The sequence below is a fragment of the Panthera tigris genome, assembly GCF_018350195.1.
Source record: "Panthera tigris isolate Pti1 chromosome F3 unlocalized genomic scaffold, P.tigris_Pti1_mat1.1 chrF3_random_Un_scaffold_83, whole genome shotgun sequence".
NCBI classification, from domain to species: domain Eukaryota; kingdom Metazoa; phylum Chordata; class Mammalia; order Carnivora; family Felidae; genus Panthera; species Panthera tigris.
In genome coordinates, this window is record NW_024962189.1 from 75,350 (window position 1) to 95,958 (window position 20,609).

General features: G+C 39.0%; 1 protein-coding gene and 1 long non-coding RNA gene across 2 annotated transcripts in view; one reads left to right on the forward strand and one right to left on the reverse strand.

Annotated features, from left to right (window-relative positions):
- The window catches only part of LOC102955594 (ankyrin repeat domain-containing protein 26-like), a 103,046-nt gene that overhangs the window by 72,700 nt on the left and 9,737 nt on the right, over positions 1-20,609 (forward strand). The window contains exons 19-23 of the mRNA XM_042977189.1: positions 1,299-1,351; positions 1,696-1,789; positions 5,796-5,848; positions 6,195-6,288; positions 20,100-20,390. Of these exons, the coding sequence (XP_042833123.1) occupies positions 1,299-1,351; positions 1,696-1,789; positions 5,796-5,848; positions 6,195-6,288; positions 20,100-20,390 (585 nt within the window). The remainder of the gene's footprint in view (positions 1-1,298; positions 1,352-1,695; positions 1,790-5,795; positions 5,849-6,194; positions 6,289-20,099; positions 20,391-20,609) is intronic.
- The window catches only part of LOC122236322, a 28,008-nt gene continuing 25,542 nt past the window's right edge, over positions 18,144-20,609 (reverse strand). The window contains exons 2-3 of the long non-coding RNA XR_006214390.1: positions 19,242-19,354; positions 18,144-18,179 (exon numbers count right to left, since the gene is read on the reverse strand). This is a non-coding gene — a long non-coding RNA (uncharacterized LOC122236322). The remainder of the gene's footprint in view (positions 18,180-19,241; positions 19,355-20,609) is intronic.

The following is a 20,609-nucleotide window of genomic DNA, read 5'->3' on the forward strand; positions in this document are numbered from 1 at the left end:
TATATCATTGTATTGGAATGCAAAACACATCAACAGTAATCATGGTAAATGCATACACTTAGAGCTGACTATGTGCCACGTACCCTTCTAAGTTGTTCCTGTATTATTTCCTAAATTTATATTACCAAGATCCCAGTTAGGTAGATACTATTATTATTTATTTTGAGATCACTTTTTTTAAGGTTCCTTAATTTGAGAGAGAGAGAGAGAGAGAGAGAGAGAGAGAGAGAGAGACTGTGGGGAAGGGAAGGTAGGGAGAGTGAGAAAGAGGGAGAGAGGCAGAGATAGAGACAGAATTCCAAGCAGGCTCCTTGCTGTCCACGCAGAGCCCGATGTGGGGCTTAATCACGTGACCCTGAGATCATGTTCTGAGCAGAAATCAAGAGCAACACGCTGAACCGACTGAGCCACTCAGGTGCCCCAGTAGGTGCTGTCATTACCTTCATTTTACAGATGCAGAGACTGAGACATGGAAGTTTTAGGTAGTGTGCTCAAGGTCATACAGCTCATAACCAGCAGAATTGGGAATTCAGACCCAGGCTTTCTGGCTCCTACTAGGATACTGCTTGTCAAACTCTTCCATGAAATATCTCGTTGTCACTGAAAATAGCATGTTCAGTTTCAATCACGAGAATAGAAATGTCATTCACCTATGTGAATATTTAAAATCATAGTTGATGCAGTGCTTGTAATGTGAAAACAGAAATGTTTACCATAAGGTAATTTTCTATATTTCCTCCATTTGACCAGTACATACATTTGTATGTTTATCTGATCATATATAATTTATAAATATTAACAACGTTATGTTTTTGTAAGAGAGTAAGTTTGGTAAACTATTCTGGAAGAATATTGAAACATTTTCAGCTTTGTAGGCCACAGTCTGTGTTGTAGCAGGTCCACCCTGCTGTTATGACCTAAAAGTAGCCATCAATCAGCATGTAGGGGAGAGTGTGGCTGGGTCCAATAAGATTTCAGTTACAAGGGCACTTGGGTGGCTTTGTTGGTTGAGCGTCCTGACTCTTAATTTCTGCTCATGTCATGATCCCAAACGCCACATCATGAGAGCGGTCATGAGACTGAGACCCACATCAGGCTTCACCCTGAGCTTGGAGCCTGCTTACTAGTATCTCTGTCTCTTCCTATGACTCCCTTCCCCATTTGGGCGTTCTCTCTCTCTCTCTCTCTCTCTCTCTCTGCCTCATTAAGTCAAAAAAAATTACATTTGGTTACAAAAACAGGTGATGGTGTTTTACTAGATTGTCAGTAGTTAAAATTATTTTTTTTCTTTATTCTAGTTGCAAGAAGCAAAGGATCGAGAGGCAGAGGCCATAAGATATGCGGAGAAGACGTAAGATCATATGCAAAAGTATAATTTAAACCTCACAGAAAATACCTTGATTATTTATACAGCAGATAAGCAGTGTAGTACGAGAAATATACTTGTTATGCCAGTATATTATTGTTAAGCTGGATACAAATTCCAGCTTTGAGCTATTTTGAAATGCAAAATTGTGGATATTATATCTCAATTTTGCACCTTATCCACAAAACATGAGAAAAATGGCACAATTCCCAAATCTTCCTCTTGATACAATTTAAAGAATTTCTGTAAGACCCTCATTTGTTCAGATATTATATGGTATTGTTTTACATTTATGTGTGAGAATAATTATCTTAAGATCTGCATTTTAGGCTAGAAGTGCAAAATGCCAGACAGGAAGAAACCATCAAACATCAAGCGGCCCAAATTCAAGATCTTCAGAGCAACTTGTTAAAGACAAGTTTGGTAAGTCGGTCTCTTAATGTCTGTCCTACTGAAAAGGAATCCGTATTTCACTAGCAGTAGTACATAAGAATGTTTTGGATCACATGGAAAGGCTCACTGATCCAAATATTTGGTTGATATTGTTGCTATTTGCTATTAGCGATGGAATTCTTCGATAGAGATGAAGTTGATTGAACTCATAAAGTAATGACCTTTATAGTGAGATTTTCATAAAAACTTTGTGAGAGTCTAAAAAAGCAACATTTTATATATACCAGAGTGAGCGTTTGGTTTAGTCCACCTTTTGGCTACTGTTAATAATGCGGCTGTAAACGTTGGCATACAGATGTGTGAGAGTCCCTGCTAATATTTTTCAGCGTGTTTCAAACTTCCGCACGCTTTGAGTGATCATGTCATCTTGAATTCTGACTTTCTCTTGTAGTCTCAACCCTTCAGTGAGAGTTTGAGAACGGGTTATTTTAATGATGATTTGTTGTAATTTGTAATTACAAGTTTGCAACTTATTCTCTTCATCAACAATGACTAGCAGGTCGTTATGCAAACGTCCTTCTCAAAGGAATGGACTTTTCTCTTTGTTGGATTTTGTAAAGGAAAAGAAATGCCAGTGAAAAAGGAGAAATGGCTGCTCTGTCAGGGCCTTACCTAGTAACATAGTGCTCCTACCATTGCAAGTTCAGAAACTCATTATCTTTTTCCACTCACTTGAGTTAATCAGCCTTTCACAGATTTCACAATTCAATCTCAGAAAAGACTAATGTGCCATTCAGGATTCTCATTTATTGATATGTAGTGAAACCCAAACTGTTTTCCAAGCAGAACAGTTATTGTCCTCGCACTCTCACCCTCCTTTGTAGGATTCTCATTGTAAATCCTAAGTGGGAGCAATGAGGTAGATACACTGACCAACTCGTTTCTGTCAGTCGCAAAAGCTATGTAATATACATGCAAGTTTCATTAGACAGCTATACCCGTCAGGGGAATTAGAACATTCTGTTGACTGGTCCTTTTTGTGACTGAAGAGGCATTGAAAATTATTTTCTTTTCTAGACGTCTTATAAATGAGTCACATAGTAATAGGGAACTTTTCATGCGAGTAACATGACACTCTGTTTTCAGTCTTCTATGAATGAGAGTGCAAGGCATTGTCCTGCTACTGTGTCCTGAAGAAATCATTAAGGTCTCAAAAACTAAAATTTGTAAGGATATCTGAAACTGATGAAGCTTATTAAAGAATAACGAGGGATTTAGTGTAGATCCGTAAAGAAAGGAATTAAGATTATGGCATGAAATTGTCTGCCACTTTAAGGTCTTCCCTGTGAAACAAAAACTTAGTTATCTTTCAGCCAACTCAGTCCATAGCTCTGACTTCTCCAGAAGGTCCTTATCTCCTGAATCCCCAAACCAGGGGCTACCTGGGTGAAGGCATTTGATGCACACAATTTTGAGGTGAAGAATCTGGATTGGGAAGAAGAGGTAGCTCTAGCCAACTTAACCTTCCTAACAATATAGTCAAGTATGCGTCTGAAAGGAACTTCAGACGACTTCCATAAGTTGAAATCTCTATGGACTAAGAAATTACTCAAAAGGAAACAAAGGCAAACCAGTGATCATCCAGCCCTTGTGATAAATGTCGTGTTATAAAGAAAAGCGAGACAAAGTATGCTGGTCAGCATCCTAAGGGTAAGGGTGCCCCCTAAGACTCAATAAGAAAAACACACTCAAAGTAACACAGAAAAGAGTCCAAATAAAATGTACACGATTAGCTGTCTACAAAGGTACTCCATGTCAAGTAATGATTTTTGAGTGTGCGGTTGAGGATGTTGTCTATGAGCACCTACATGGAAGAGCGAAAAGGACACATGGCCTAGGTAAAGGGGCCTAGGTAAAGGTGTGGTTAAAAGAGCAGAGGGAGGGCATGGTCATTTTTCTCAGCTGCTGCTGAAAAGTGAAGCAGGATAGAGACCTTAATAAAATTTTTTAAAAAAGAGGTTCTTGATGACCCTCAAAATGTCTTAGTGGAATGATAGGAGTGAAAGTTAGATTTTAGTGTAAAAGAAGGAAATAAGTGAAGAAAAGTTGATTCTGTGGATGAGACGATACATTAAAGAATGTTCGAGTCCACTGCAAGGGGAGAAGGAGCGTGATAGATGGACAGAGCTTCAAAAGTTAAGCAAATGGTTACTAGAAAAGGAGAAATTGAAATATTTTTTTCCTTATGCACCCAGTGCTAGGATTTACAGATTTATAGCACTTTACCAACTGTAAAGCTCTGGGGCCAGCTTTTCTGTTATGCTGTTACCACAAAGCCTTAATCTCCTCATCAGAGTACCCACTAAAGCAGCCTAACATAAACAGTATGGGCATGAAATGATTGAGGAACTTTGGTTTAGCAAGCCTTCATTATATTCATGTCAGTGGCTTTCCCTTGCCTCTGATGGTCATGTAAATCATCTATTACTCAATCTAAGAGGTGCTATTTGTACTGTAGTCCGTGAGTATTGTCCACTGAGTAGTATAGAGAGGGAGTTAGTTAAAAGTTTTATAAGTGGGGAAAAAAAAAAGTACTGTTTGCTAGTGGCATTGGCGAAAGTTGTGTGAAGTACTGAGGAGAGATTCTGGGCCTCATGCTCCCCATTTGCTGCCACTTGCAGTGGTATGAAGAATGACTTCAGTATAATTTCTATAGGGGACCACTTGTATTGGCATGCCACCTGCCTTAACTATCTCATTGTATTGGAATGCAAAATACAGCAAAAGTAATCTTGCTAAATGCATACACTTAGAGCTGACTATGTGCCACGTACCCTTCTAAGTTTTTCACCTGTTATTTCCTAATTTAAGCTTCCCAACATCCCAGTGGGGTAGATACTATTATTATTTATTTTGAGATAACTTTTTTAAGGTTCTTTATTTTGAGAGAGAGAGCGAGATTGTGGGAAGGGCAGATAGGGAGAGAGAGAGAGAGGGACAGAAAGAGAGAGAGAGAGAGAGAGAGAGAGAGAGAATCCCAAGCAGTCTCCTCGCTGTCCACACAGAGCCTGATGTGGGGCTCAATCACATGACCCTGAGATCATGTCCTGAGCCGAAATCAAGAGCCAGACGCTCAACCGACTGAGCCACCCATGTGCCCCAGTAGGTGCTGTCATTAACTTCATTTTACAGATGCAGAGATTGAGACACGGAAGTTTTAGGTAGTGTGCTCAAGGTCATACAGCTCATAACGAGCAGAATTGGGAATTCATACCCAGGCTTTCTGACTCCTACTAGGATGCTGCTTCTCAAACTCTTCCATGAAATATCTTGTTGTCACTGAATACAGCATGTTCAGTTTTATCATCACAAGAATAGAAATGTCATTCACCTATGTGAATATGTAAAATCATAGTTGATGCAGTGTTTGTAATATGAAAACAGAAATGTTTACCATAAGGTTAATTCCTATATTTCCTCCATTTCACCAGTAGATACATTTGTACATTTATCTGCTCATATATAATTAAAAAAAAATTAAAAACGTTCTGATTTTGTAGCAGAGTAAGGTTGGTACATTATTCTGGAAGAGTATTGAAACATTTTCAGCTTTGTAGGCCATAGTCTCTGTTGCAGCAGCTCAACTTTATTGTTACAATCTAACAGTAGCCATCAATCAGCATGTAGCGCAGAGCGTGGCTGGGTCCAATAAGATTTAATTACAGGCGCACTTGGGCGGCTAGGTGGTTGAGTGTCCTGACCCTTAATTTCCACTCAGGTCATGATCCTAAACCCCACATCATGAGAGCGGTCATGAGACCGAGCCCCACATCAGGCTTCACCCTGAGCTTGGAGCCTGCCTACGATTTTCTCTGTCTCTACCTCTGCCTCTATTCCCCACTTGTGTGTGTTCTCTCTCTCTCTCTCTCTCTCTCTCTCTCTCTCAAGTAAAAAAAAAAACATTTAGTTACAGAAACAGGTGATTGTTTCTACTAGATTGTCAGTAGTTAAAATTATATTGTTTTCTTTATTTTAGTTGCAAGAAGCAAAGGATCAACATGCAGAGGCCATAAGATATGCTGAGAAGATGTAAGATCATATGGAAAAGTATAATTTAATCCTCAAAGAAAATAGCTTGATTTTTATAAAACAGATAAGCAATGTAGTATGAGAAATGTATTCGTTATGCCAGTATATCCTTGTTAAACTGGATACAAATTCCAGGTTTTAGTTATTTTGAAATGCAGAATTGTGGCACATTATATCTCAATTTTGCACCTTATCCACAAAAGACAATGAGAAAAATGGCTCAATTGCCAAATCTTCCTCTTGATACAATTTTAAGAATTTCTGTAATCCCCTCATTTGTCAGAAATTATATGGTATTTTTGTAAATTTATTTGTGAGAATAATTACCTTAAGATCTGCATTTTAGGCTAGAAGTGCAACATGCCAGGCCAGAAGGAACCATCAAACAGCAAGCGGCCCCAATTCACAATCTTCCGAGCAACTTGTTAAAGACAAGTTTAGTAAGTCAGTCTCTTGATGTCTGTCCTACTGAAAAGGAATCCTTATTTCAATAGGTGTAGTACATAAGAATGTTTTAGATCATATGGAAAAATCTCACTGATCAAAATATTAGGTTGATATTGTTCCTACTTGCTATTAGCGATGGAATTTTTCTATAGAGATGAAGCTGATTGAACTCATAAAGTAATGATGTTTATAGTGACATTTTCATAAAAACATTGTGAGAGTCTAAAAAAGCAACATTTTATATATACCACAGTGAGCGTTTGGTTTAGTCCACCTTTTGGCTACTGTTAATAATGCTGCTGTGAACGTTGGCATACAGATGTGTGAGAGTCCCTGCTAATATTTTTCAGCGTGTTTCAAACTTCCGCACGCTTTGAGTGATCATGTCATCTTGAATTCTGACTTTCTCTTGTAGTCTCAACCCTTCAGTGAGAGTTTGAGAACGGGTTATTTTAATGATGATTTGTTGTAATTTGTAATTACAAGTTTGCAACTTATTCTCTTCATCAACAATGACTAGCAGGTCGTTATGCAAACGTCCTTCTCAAAGGAATGGACTTTTCTCTTTGTTGGATTTTGTAAAGGAAAAGAAATGCCAGTGAAAAAGGAGAAATGGCTGCTCTGTCAGGGCCTTACCTAGTAACATAGTGCTCCTACCATTGCAAGTTCAGAAACTCATTATCTTTTTCCACTCACTTGAGTTAATCAGCCTTTCACAGATTTCACAATTCAATCTCAGAAAAGACTAATGTGCCATTCAGGATTCTCATTTATTGATATGTAGTGAAACCCAAACTGTTTTCCAAGCAGAACAGTTATTGTCCTCGCACTCTCACCCTCCTTTGTAGGATTCTCATTGTAAATCCTAAGTGGGAGCAATGAGGTAGATACACTGACCAACTCGTTTCTGTCAGTCGCAAAAGCTATATAATATACATGCAAGTTTCATTAGACAGCTATACCCGTCAGGGGAATTAGAACATTCTGTTGACTGGTCCTTTTTGTGACTGAAGAGGCATTGAAAATTATTTTCTTTTCTAGACGTCTTATAAATGAGTCACATAGTAATAGGGAACTTTTCATGCGAGTAACATGACTCTCTGTTGATCAGTCTTCTATGAATGAGAGTGCTAGGCATTGTCCTGCTACTGTGTCCTAAAGAAATCTTTAAAGTCTCAAAACCTAAAATTTGTAAGAATATCCGAAACTGGTGAAGCTTATTAAAGAATAACGAGGGATTTTCTGTGTATCCCTTTAGAAAGGAATTAAGGTTATGGCATGAAATTGTCTGCCACTTTAAGGTCTTCCCTGTGAAACAAAAACTTAGATAGCTTTCAGCCAACTCAGTCCATAGCTCTGACTTCTCTAGAAGGTCCTTATCTCCTGAATCCCCAACCAGAGGCTTCATGGGTTGAAAAATTTTGTGTGTGTGTGTGTGGGGGGGGGGGCGTTACTCTTTTGTTGTATCTTTAGTTTTATTTTTTTTTAATTTGCATCCCAATTAGTAAGCATTTAGTGAAGCAGTGATTTCAGGAGTGGATTCCTTAATGCCCCTTGCCCATTTAGCACATCCCCCATCCCACAACCCCTCCAGCAACCCTCAGTTTTTTCTCCATATTTATGAGTCTCCTGTGTTTATCCTCCTCCCTGTTTTTATATTATTTTTGTTTCCCTTCCCTTTTGTTCATCTGTTTTGTCTCTTAAAGTCCTCATACTAGGGAAGTCATATGAGTTTTGTCTTTCTCCGACTAATTTCACTTAGCATAATACGCTCCAGTTCCATCCACGTAGTTGCAAATGGCAAGATTTCCTTCTTTTTGATTGCCGAGTAATACTCCATGGAATGAATATATAGATATAGATATAGATATAGATATAGATATAGATATAGATCACATCTTCTTTTTTTTAATTTTTTTAACGTTTTACTCATTTTTGAGACAGGGGAGACAGAGCGTGAACAGGGGAGGGTCAGAGAGAGGGAGACACAGAATCTGAAACAGGCTCCAGGCTCCCAGCTGTCAGCACAGAGCCCGATGCGGGGCTCGAACCCATGAACTGTGAGATCGTGACCTGAGCCCAAGTCAGAAGCTTAACTGACTGAGCCACCCAGGCACCCCGAACATCTCCCTTTTAACGTGATTATTATCCATTTCTGTATCGTCTTTAAAGAACTAATCCATTCTTTTGCCCGTTTTTATATTGGATTGTCTTTTCATTATTGGAAGAGTTATTTAAATATCCTACATGCAAATCCCTTAGCAGATATGGGATTTTCAGGTATTTTCTCCTATTTAGTCACTTGCCTTTTCACTTTCTTGATGGTGATATTTGAAGCATAGTAGTTTTTAATTTTGATGAAATAAACTTAATCTGCTTTTGTCTTTTGGTGTCATGTCTAAGAAATCATTGTCAAATCCAGTCACAAACACATACACGTAAGCTTTTTTCTAAGAGTTTTATCATTTTAGCTCTTAGATTTTAAGTTAATTTTGTATGTATGCTATGGGGTAGAGGTCTGATTTTATTGCTTTGCATGTGGATATCCATTTGTCCCAGTACCGTTTGTTACAAAGACTAGTCTTATTCCATTTAATTGTCTGGCACCCTTGTGGAAAATCAGTTCACTATAATGTGAGAGTTTATGTTTAGATTCTCAATGTTAATACATTGATCTATATGTCTGTCCTTATGCCAGTACCATATCAAATTTTATGAAAACTTTTTCCTAGTTATCTTGCAAATTACCAGTCACTTATGTAATAATAAAAAGTCAATGTAGTAGAACTTAACTTTGCTCCTATAGAGATTTTTGTTTCTTGAAGGACCCTTTCGTCAGCCTATGCCTTGCTGACCCCATGACTCGATGTGAAGTCAGGCTCAAAAACATAAAATGCTCTTTCTTTAGTGTGTTCAGACTTTTATTTATTTATTTATTTATTTATTTATATTTATATATTTTTTAGAGCGTGCACAAGCAGGACGAGGGGGTGTGTAGGGAAAGAGAGAGAGAGACAGAGAGAGACAGAGAGAGAAGAGGGGAGAGAGAATTTTTAGCAGGCTTCACACTTAGTGTGGAGGCTGACAGGGGTCTTGATCCCATGACCCTGGGATCATGACCTGAGAGTTTGAGGCTCAACTGACTGAGCCACCCAGGTTCCCCGCCTGTGCAAACTTTTAGTGTCTCAGTCAGTGCTGCCCACTTTCATTTCCATCAAATCTTGGCCATAGGATCTCTTGACTCAGTCTACTACCGTTTACTTCATTATATTTTATTATCTCATTATAATGCATAGACTCATCCATAGTTTTCACCATCTAGGAAGGAAAAGATTAACTCTGGGCTATTCCTCTTTCCTGTTAAGCAATCTTGCTAACCCATCATCTTACAATTCACAATGAGATCCTCTTCTGACCTGGTTCTTGTGTGTAACACTGGTGTTAATCCTGTTCTTGGCACAGAACCTACATTCTTGGAAAACACAGTAGCCTGTTTCCCCTTCTTTCACTTAAATAGAAAGATATGCATAGCTATATGTTTTAGCTCAGTGTATAATTAATGGAATAAACATTACATCATTCAAATAATACAGCTGTACAAAGTGAGGTAGTATTAAGTTGATTTATCAGAGACAAATAGTAGATTGGTAATTTGAATGACAACAAACTTTTGAAGCCAACTTGTATGATATGGAGAAGAATTGTGGGACAACACAAAGATGAAGTGATCTTACCTCCCCACACAAAGAAGGTTGGAGTAAGGTAAAGGAGAATATGCAGTTAATTTAAGTAGTGCTAAAGGACAGTGCATTTGTTTTGCTACTGAAAAGATTAAAAATGATTCCATAACATTCTCTTTATTTCCTCACTGAGGAAAGGAGAATGAAGATTGAGCATTCAATGGTTTAAAAAATACTCAAAACTGCCTATTTCCTTTAATTGAAATCAGATCAAAGGCCCAATTTTGGTTATCAAATTGACTCTAGTTTTTCAACTATTGTGCTTCAAATCGTATGTCTCTGTGCTTCTACCTTAACTTGAGGGAACATTCTAAAGAGGCATTCCTTCCTACTTGTAAGAATTGTTGGAATTGAAGGGAATCTTAGAAAAAGATCTAGAGATAGGAAGAAGGCAGAGGAGTAGGAGGACTCTAGGCTTGCCTCATCCCACGAATACAACTAGATAACAATCAGCTCACCCTAAATACCCCAGAAATCGACCTGAAGACTGACAGAACAAACTCCACAACAAAAGGGAGAGAAGAGGCCACATCAAAGAAGGTCCTTGATGCAGAAATGTCGTCTAGAAGAGAAACAGATCCTGGCTTCTGCAGAGGGGAGGGAGTCAAGGTTGTGGGTAAGGGTGAGAGAGAGGAACGCACAAGGGAACGCACAAAGAGAACATTTCCCCATACCCACTGGCTTGGAAAAAGGGGCTGCATTTCGTGAGTTCTTGCAACCAGTAGTGCATAAAGTCTGGAGTTTTAAAGGGCATCCGGTTTAGCTGGTTTAGTGCCCTGAGGTACTGCACTGCTCTTGGACAGAGGGCAGGCAAACAACATGGGAGCATATAGCATGCGTAGAGTGGTCTGAAGAGTGCCTGGGGCACACAGTGGGGAGATTATTTGCTCTTCTCAGAGCACGTCCCTCAGAGGCAAAGTTCAGAGAGACCTGTCTGTAGGAACAAAGCCACTGGCTGGCACCATCTCCTTCTCCTGCCCCTCACCACAAACATAAAGCCACCGGTAAGAAGCAGTGCATTGCTAACACTGGGTACCTAACTTGCTTACACCAAACGCCACCCCATTGCACTCTGGTGGAACTACCTTTCTCAATCACTCTTGCTTGAGTTCCAGCACAGCTACCCCTCCCCCAGAAGACCAGGACAAATGCCTGCCCACACCACATCTCCCAACCAGAGAGTTTCCCTTGGCCTCAGTTCCAGGAGAGGTGGTGACAGGTCTCATTTCATAAGCAGACCAGAGCACACCTAGTTAAAACTCGCTATGTTCAGGCCAGGGACCAAACACTCACCAGACCAGGCAAGGAGAGCCTCTGCAGACGACTGGCCTGAAGGATAGCATAGCCAGAACACAACAGCAGAACACATGCAGCACACACTGGTGACACTCCCTGAAGTGCTAGACCCTGGGCATTACATGACGTCTTTTTCCTAAGTCCATTACTTTCGGGAGCAGGTGACATAACTGGCTTCTCTAACACACAGAAGCTGGCAGATACTTAGACAAAATGAAAAGACAGAGGCATTTATCCCAAATGAAAGGACAGGATAAGGCCATGGCCAGAGACGTAAATGGGACAGATGTAAATAACACGCCTAATGGAGAATTTAAAACCATGATCATAAGGATATTCACTGGACTTGAGGAAAGAATGGAAGACATCCGAGAGACCCTTACCACAGACATAAAAGAGTTCAAGAATCAGAGATGAAGAGGGCAGTAAAAATGAACAGCAAGCTGGAAGAAGCAGAGGAACAAATTAATGACCTAGAAGACAAAGTAATGGAAAGCAGTGAAGCTGAAGAAGACAAAGACGAATTATCCAATGCAAGAATAGACTTAAGGCACTCGGTGACTCTGTCAAATGTAAAAACATTCATATGATAGGAGTCCCAGAGAAGAAGACAGAAAGAAGGGGACAGATAATTGATTTGAAGACACAATAACTGAAAAATTCCCTAATGTGGAGAAGAAAACAGACATCCAGATCCAGGAGACACAGAGAACTTCCATCAAAATCAATACCCAAGACATGTTGTAATGAAATTTGCAAAATATACTGCTAACATTTTTTTTTTAGTGTTTTGTTTTTTGTTTTTTTTTTATTTTTTATTTCCGTGACAGAACACAGACACAAGCGGGGGAGGGGCAGAGAGAGAGAGAGAGAGAGAGAGATTCCCAAGCACTCTCTGTGCTGTCAGTGCAGAGCCCACTGGAGGGCTTAAAGCCACAAACTGCGAGGTCACGACTTGAGCTAAGATCAAGTCATGCTTCACCGACTGAGCCACGCAGGCGCCCCACTGCTACAAATCTTAAAAGCAGCAAAACAAGTCATTCACTTCCAAGGGAAAACCCACAAGGCTAGCAGGAGATTTTTCAACAGAAACTTTGCAAGGCAGAAGGAAATGGCATGATATATTCAAAGTGCTGAATGAGAAAAATCTGCAGCCAAATATACTCTATCCAGTAAGGCTATCATTCATAATGGAAGGAGAGATAAAGAATTTCTCAAACAAAAATGGAAGGAGTTTGTGACCACTAAATCAGCCTGTAAGAAATATTATCGGGGACTCTGAGTGGAAAGGAGAGATCAAAAGTGACAGTATAAAGGCAGGAAATGTAAAAGCAGTAAAAATGTATATTTCTGTAAAAAAAATATCATCAAGGAATGCCCCCAAAAAGGATATACAATATAATAGCTTATCAAAACATGGGGAGGAGAAAAAAAATGAGCTCTAACTTAAGTGACCATCAACTTAATATAGACTGCTACACGCGGAAGAGGTGATATACAAATTAATGCTTATCATATACCAAAACCCACACTAATAACCATGCAAAGAATAAAGAGAAAGAAATCTAAATATATCATTAAAGCAAATTAGAAAGATATCAAAGGGAGAAAAACAATAAAGGATTTGAGAAAATCTCCAGAAACAACCACAAAACAAGTAGTAAAATGACAATAAATACATACCTGTCAATAATTACTTTGGATATAAATGGAATAAACACTCCCAACCAAAAGACCTAGGGTGACAGGATGGATTAAAAAACAAGACCCATCTGTATGCTGCCTATAAAAACCTCATTTTAGACATAAAGACACCTGCAGATTGAAAGTGAGGGGATGCTTGCACTGTTGGTGGTAATGCAAACTGGTGCAGCCTCTCTGGAAAACAGTGCGTAGGTTCCTCAAAACAATTGAAAATCGAACTACCCTACGACCCCTCTATAGCACTACTGGGAGTTTATGCAAAGGATACAGGAATGCTGATTCATAGGGGCACATGTACTCCAATGTCTATAGCAGTGCTTTCAACAATAGCCAAATTCTGGAAAGAGCCTAAATGCCCATCAACTGATAAATGGATAAAGAGATGTGGTTTATATATACACTGAAATACTACCTGGCAAGGAGAAAGAGTGAAATCGTGCTATCTCTTGCAATATGGATGGAACTAGAAGGTATTATGCTACATGAAATAAGTCACAGAAAGACAGATATCATATGTTTTTGCTCTTATGTGGAACTTGAGAAACTTAACAGAAGACCGTGGGGGAAGGGAAGGGGAAAAATAGTTACAAACAGAGCAGGAGAGGGGCAAACCATAGGAGACTCTTGAATGCAGAGAACAAAGAGAGGGTTGATGGGGGCGGTGGGTAAGAAGGGAAAGTGGGTGGTGGGCATTGAGGAGGGCACTTGTTGGGATGAGCCCTGGGTGTTGTCTATAAGTGATGAACCACGGGAATCTACTCCCAAAACCAAGAGCACACTATACACAGTGTATGTTAGCCAAGTTGACAATAAATTCTATTAAAAAAAAATGAAAGCGAGGGGATGAAGAAAAATTTATCACGTTAAAAGAAAAAAAATAGCGATACTTTTGTTAGACAAAAGAGCCCTTAAAACAAAGACTGTGGGGCACCTGGGTGCCTCAGTCATTTGAGCGACCGACTAGGTCTTGGCTCAGGTAATGATCTTATGGCTGGTGGCTTTGAGCCCCATGTTGGGCTCCAGGCTGACAGCATGGAGGCTGCTTGAAATTTTCTCTCCCCCTTTCTATGTCCTTCCCCAACTCTGTCTCTCTCAAAATAAACAACCAAAAACAAAGACTGTAGCAATAGCCAAAGAATGCTACTATATCATAATAAAGGGTACAATCCAATAGGAAGATCTAACAAATGTAAATATTTATGCACCCACCACGAGAGCACTCAAGTACATAAAACAATAACCAACATAAAGGAACTAATTGATAATAAGACAGTAATAGGGTACTTTAACACCCCATTTACATCAACAGATCTTAACAAAAAATCACCAAAAAATACATCTTAACAGAAAATCACCAAAGAAACAATGGCTTTGAGCCATACAGAGAAAGACAGATATCATATGTGTTCACTCTTATGTGGATCCTGAGAAACTTAACAGGAATCCATGGGGGAGGGGAAGGAAAAAAAAAAGAGGTTAGAGTGGAAGAGAGCCAAAGGATAAGACACTCTTAAAAACTGAGAACAAATTGAGGGCTGATGGGGGGTGGGAGGGAGTGGAGGGCGGGTGATGGGTATTGAGGAACGCACCTGTTGAGATGAGCACTGGGTGTTGTATGGAAACCAATTTGACAATAAATTTCATATATTTAATAAAAAAAAAAGAAAAAGAAAAAGAAACAATGGCTTTGAATGACAGAGTGGTCCAGATTGGACTTAAGAGATTTTTTCAGAACGTTCCATCTTGAAACAGAATACACGTTGTTTTCAAGTGTACATGGAATATTCTCAAGAATGGATCACAAACAAAAAACAGGCCTTAATTATTAAAAACAATACATGCAGGTTAAATAACGTGCTACTACACTGGAATGGGTTAAGCAAGAGATACAAGAAGAAACTTAAAAAATTACGTGTATACAAATGGAAATAAAAAAAAAAAAAAACAATGGTCTGAAACCTTTGACATGCTGCAAACGTGGTCCTAAGAGGGAAGTACATAGCAATATAAGCCTACTTCAAGAAGCAAGAAAAATTTCAACCAACCTAACCTTATACCTAAAGGAGCTAGAAAAAGAACAACAAATGAAGCCTGAAGCCAGCAGAAGAAAGCAAGTAATAATGATCAGAACAGGGGCCCTTGGGTGGCTTATCTGGTTAAGTGTCTGACTCTCGATTTTGGCTCAGGTCATGATCTCACAGTTGTGAGATCGAGCCCCATGTTAGGCTCTCTGCTGGCAGCATGGAACCTGTCTGGGATTGTCTCTTTCGCTCTCTCTCTCTCTCTCTCTCTCTCTCTCTTTCTCTGCCCATCCCCCACTCATGTGTGGTGTCTCTCAAAATAAAATTTAAAAAAAAAGAGATTAAAGCAGAAATGAATGATAGACAAACAGAAAACAGAAAATACTAGAACAGATCAATGAAACCTAGAGCTGGTTCTTTGTAAAAATTAAAACTGATAAGGTGTTAGCCAGAGTAATCAACAAGAAAATAGAAAAGACCAAAATAAAACCACAAATGTGAGAGTAGAAATAAGAACCAACACCACAGAAATACAAACATTTATGAGAGAATATTGTGAAAAAATGTATGCCAACAAGTTGGACAACTTAGAAGAAATGAATAAATTCCTGGAAATATATAACTTACCAAAGTAAAACAAGAAGAAATAGAAAATTTGAAAAAAATCAATAACCAGCAAGGAAACTGAATCAGGAATCAAAAAACTCTCAACAAACACAAGTCTAGGACCAGATGCCTTCAGACATAAATTTTAACATGTAAAGAAGAGCTAATACAAAAAAAAAAAAAAAAAAAAAGTTTAACCTGTCCTTTTCAAATTGTTCCAGAAAAACATAAAAGGAAGGGAAACTTCCAAATTCATTCTATGCCAGCTTTACCCTGATACCAAAACCAGATAAAGACGCCACAGAGAGAATTGCAGGCCAGCATCTCTGATGAACATGCAAAAATCTTCAACAAAATAAGCAAACTGAATCCAACAATACATTAAAAAATCATTCACCGGGGGCAGAAGCAGCTGGGTGGCTTAGTCAGGTAAGCATCCAACATCAGCTCAGGTTATGATCTCATGGTCCATCGGTTTGAGCCCAGTGTCAGGCTCTGTTGACAGCTTGGACCCTGGAGCCTATTTCAGATTCTGTGTTTCCCTCTCTCTCTGTCCCTCCCCTGTTTGTGCTCCTTCTCAAAAATAAACATTAAAAAAATCATTCAATCACTCACTATAACCAAATGGGATTTATCCCTGGTTTGCAGGGGTGGTTCAATATTTGCAAATCAATGAATGTGATACCTCATATTAATTTTCAAAAAAGCATAAAGTCATATCATTGCAATAGATGCAGAAAAAGAATTTGACAAACTATAACATCCATTCATGATACAAACCTCAACAAAGTAGGCTTAGAGGAACCATACCTCAACATAATAAAGGCCATATATGGAAAATGAGCATCTAATATGATCCTAACTGGGGAAAAACTGAGAGAAAAACTTCTTAGATCTTGCTTCTAGTTATCTGCTTCTCATGAGCACCATTGGTTGTTAATAAATTAATCTTAACATTTATTACATCCTACTTTAATGGAGACCAATTTCTCCTATACAAGTTTATGTGTCTTATATCTTTTTTTTCATCCACTTTTCAATTTATCATTTTTGTTTTTTTCTTAACGAACTCCCCAAAGGTTAGATTTCTTTTGTTCACAAATCTGTTAGGAAAAGTGTGGCCAGGACAGGTAGTCTCTGCCCTGCTCAGCTTCAGGTGGGGCAACTGAAAGGTTTGGGGCTGGATCCATTTGAAGATTTGTTCACTAACGTCTGGTGGTTGATGCTGGCTGTTGCCTGGGACTTCAGGAGGCAGCAGAAACAAACTGACACACCTAGACCCTCTTTGTGGCCTAGGATTCCTCACTAGATGGGGAGCTAGATTCCAAGTAAGCAGCCTGAGATACAGAGCAAGGCAGAAGCTGTATCGCCTTTTGTCATCTAGGCTTGGAATACACACAGGATTATAGTCACATATTCTGTTCATTAGGAGCAAGTCACTAAGGTTGTTCCATGGCCTTTTTTTTAATGGAATTAATATTTAAAACCTATGGACACCTTTAAAAAGTAGTATAATTTACCCGCTGGCCACAAATGTTTGTATTCTTCCCACCTGAAAAATACATTCACTCCCCTCCCCCTCGAATACCTCCTGCAAGTCTCAGTTATCATGGCATCAGCTTCAGGGATTGAGTCCAAGATCTTACCATCTTAATCAGGTGCAGTGGGGATAAGCTGCCTGGGTTATGGTATCTCAAGTATAGCCCCTTGATTGCAAGGGTTTTCAATATGAGGACTTGAGAACGAAAGAGACAGTTATTTACCACTCACAAATGGAACATTCTAGTCAACTGCTAAAGACTCACCCATTCAGAAAAAGAAGATGGGAAGCACCCTAGTCCATAAGAGTTTTGAAATATAGCCTGATGCATGCTGTCAGTTCTTAAGTTAGGACTTAGTCCTAACCACAGGAATACTTTCTCCATGTCTCTTCCCTTTCTTTACTCTTTAAACTCTTGGTTCCTTCCTTTTCATAAGGAATGACTTGTATTTGCAGCTGTTTTTTCATCCTGCTTCCTCCCTGTGGGACTTCTAAGACCCAAAGGCCTCTTTTCATTTTGCACTATTTGGCCCCTTTTAGTCCAAGGTAGCAAATAGTATGTTTGCTACTATAAATCTCTTACCTTTTTTAGTTTTCTGTAAATATTACTGGATTTCATGCCGTGTTTTAGCAAAGCGACCCTCCCAAGTCCTTTTGAGATAAGCTTTTCGCTTCAGTTTCCTGTGAAGCTCTTATAGGACAATGCCTTTAAAATTCGTCTACTCTTGGGGCTCCTGGCTGGCTCAGTTGGTAGAGCATGTGACACTTGATCTCTGGGTGCTGAGTTTATGCTAATTCCACACCCATGTCGGGTGTGGAACCTACTTAAAAAAAAATCTTATACTCTTAAGATCCTTAAAGAAATTGGAGGCATACCTTAAATCTTTCTGTTTTCCTGGTAGCACCCTGGATTTTTTCTTAACCCAAAAGCCATTTCTTTATTTTAGCATTATTTGACAGTTCAACATGTAGAGAGGCTGTAAACGAGAAACAGATACTTGAACCCTGTAAGTCCTGGTTCCTTTCAGTTGCATAGTCTTTCTTTAGTTTCTCTTTCCTATCCGTTTTACTTTCAGGTATTTTGTAGCATGACTTCCCTTTCCTCCGGTGTCATTTTCTTCACTTGCTTAGAGACCCTTGCTGTCAGCCTCTTCACAGGCCTTCAGGGTTCCACTAAGAGTCTTGTGGAGGCCATTTTTGGGTCTCATCCTTACGCTTTTCTACATCTTTCCACTTCCACCTACTCTTGGTTCAAAGGAAGTTTACTTTTAGGGTTTTTTGAATAGCAGCACACCATTTTTAGTATCAGTATCTGTGGTAGTAATTTACTGCTGCATAATAAGCCACCTCAAAACCTAGTAGTTCAAAACAGCATTTATCTTGTTCACCAATTTTAGTTTAGGCAAAGCAGAGTAGGGCACCTCATTTCTTCTTCATTTGGCATCAGCTGGCATAACTGGAAGCTGGAGACTAGAATCATCTAAAGGCTTGTTCACGCACGTGTTTGGCTGTTGAGGCTGGCCTTTGGCTAGGACGTTGGCTAGTCTCAGCTGGAGTATCTACACGAAGACTCACTAGGTAGCCTGGGATTCCTCACAACGTGGTGGCTGGGTTCTAAGGGTGAGCTTCCCTAGAGAAAGAAAGTCAGATGGAAGCTGTATCACATTTTCTAAGCTGGCCTTAAAAATCACAGCAGTTGGGGCACCTGGGTGGCTCAGTCGGTTAAGCGTCCGACATCAGCTCAGGTCACGATCTCGCGGTCCACGAGTTCGAGCCCCGCGTCGGGCTCTGGGCTGATGGCTCAGAGCCTGGAGCCTGCTTCCGATTCTCTGTCTCCCTCTCTCTCTGCCCCTCCCCCGTTCATGCTCTGTCTCTCTCTGTCCCAAAAATAAATAAATGTTAAAAAAAATTAAAAAAAAATCACAGCAGTTCTGCATATTCTGTTCACTAGAAACCAGTTACTGAAGCCAGCATATATTTAAGGGGAGGAATTTTCACAGAAGTATCAACGAATTTATAAAACCACCACATCCATTCACCTTGTCTTACCAATCATATAGAATGGATGGAAGTCCTTCCCAACTCAGCATCACTGAAACTCCAGCCAGTTTTGTTGTTGTGGTTGTTTTTGTTTAGTATGATCTCTTATTTTCTGGAAAGTAACAACGGATTACAAGATAACAGTATTGAATTAAATTTTTTTGTGCTTCAAAAAAATATGTGGATCATCCAATTAATGTTTTATACTGGGAGATGTGATTTCTTAACACATCCTGGAGAATCATTTCTCCTGGGAATGCACTTCAAATTAGCATAAAACATTTGCAGTTCAGAAACAGACCGTGGTGTTAGAATCATTACTTATAGATTCATGAATTAGAGTCTTATTTCCAGAGTCTTATCTTGGGACGTATTTTTTGACTTGGGCATACATAAGTCAATATGATATTGCTAAAACTTCTTTAAAAGTTATGGGGTGTTAAGATGGGGGAAGGGCCAAGAGACTTTCTCCTAAGAGGGGACTTATTTTATGAAAGAAAGATATGAAAAAATCATAGAAAAATAAAAGTATAGAATCGAGTGCAAATGTTGTGTAGTAAAGAGAATGATAGCAAAGATCTATTTCAGTAACACCTGATGGCTTTAACTTGGCTCTTGATTTTCTGAGTTGTTTAAGGTTCCACATTCTAAGACAGGTAACATTTTATTGCAAATGAGTTTATTTAAAAATTTGAGTGCCTGGCTGGCTCAGTTACTCTTGATCTTGAGATTGTGAGTTCAAGCATCACACTGGGCATAGAGATTACTTAAAATCTGAAAAAAAAATTTTTTTTCATAGTAGTTTTGAGTTAGACTCTTTTCACTCCCTTCCAAACTATAGTGTTTTATTCATGCAGGCTGATGTCCTTACAACAGAACTGGAAACTACATCTTCAAAATGTCTACACCTGGATGCAAAAAATCAAGTTCTTCAACAAGAGTTATTATCAATGAAATCTTTCGAAGAAGAACGTGAAAAACTAGAGAGCAATAACAAGAAGTTACAGCAAGAAGTAGTAAAATTGAAACAATGTATGGAAATGAATATGGTAGAACGCAGTCAAATGGAACAGTATAAACGGGAGATTGAAGAAAGAGCACGACTGGACATAGAAGAAAAATTACACGAAGTCAACCTGTTTTTACAGGTTAGTTGATCTGTAATGTGCTTTAATTCATTTCACTGCAAATTACATTTTGGATAGATGTATTGTAGGGGTTTCCTCTACTTGCTTTATGGTAATTTGTAGATTTCTGGAGGCATTTGTTCCCCCCTTTAAAGATTTCAGTTTTCATCATTATTCCTACTAAATCGAGAGGATAAGAAAAAATGATGATTTAAACAACTAGTCTCACTATGAAGAGGA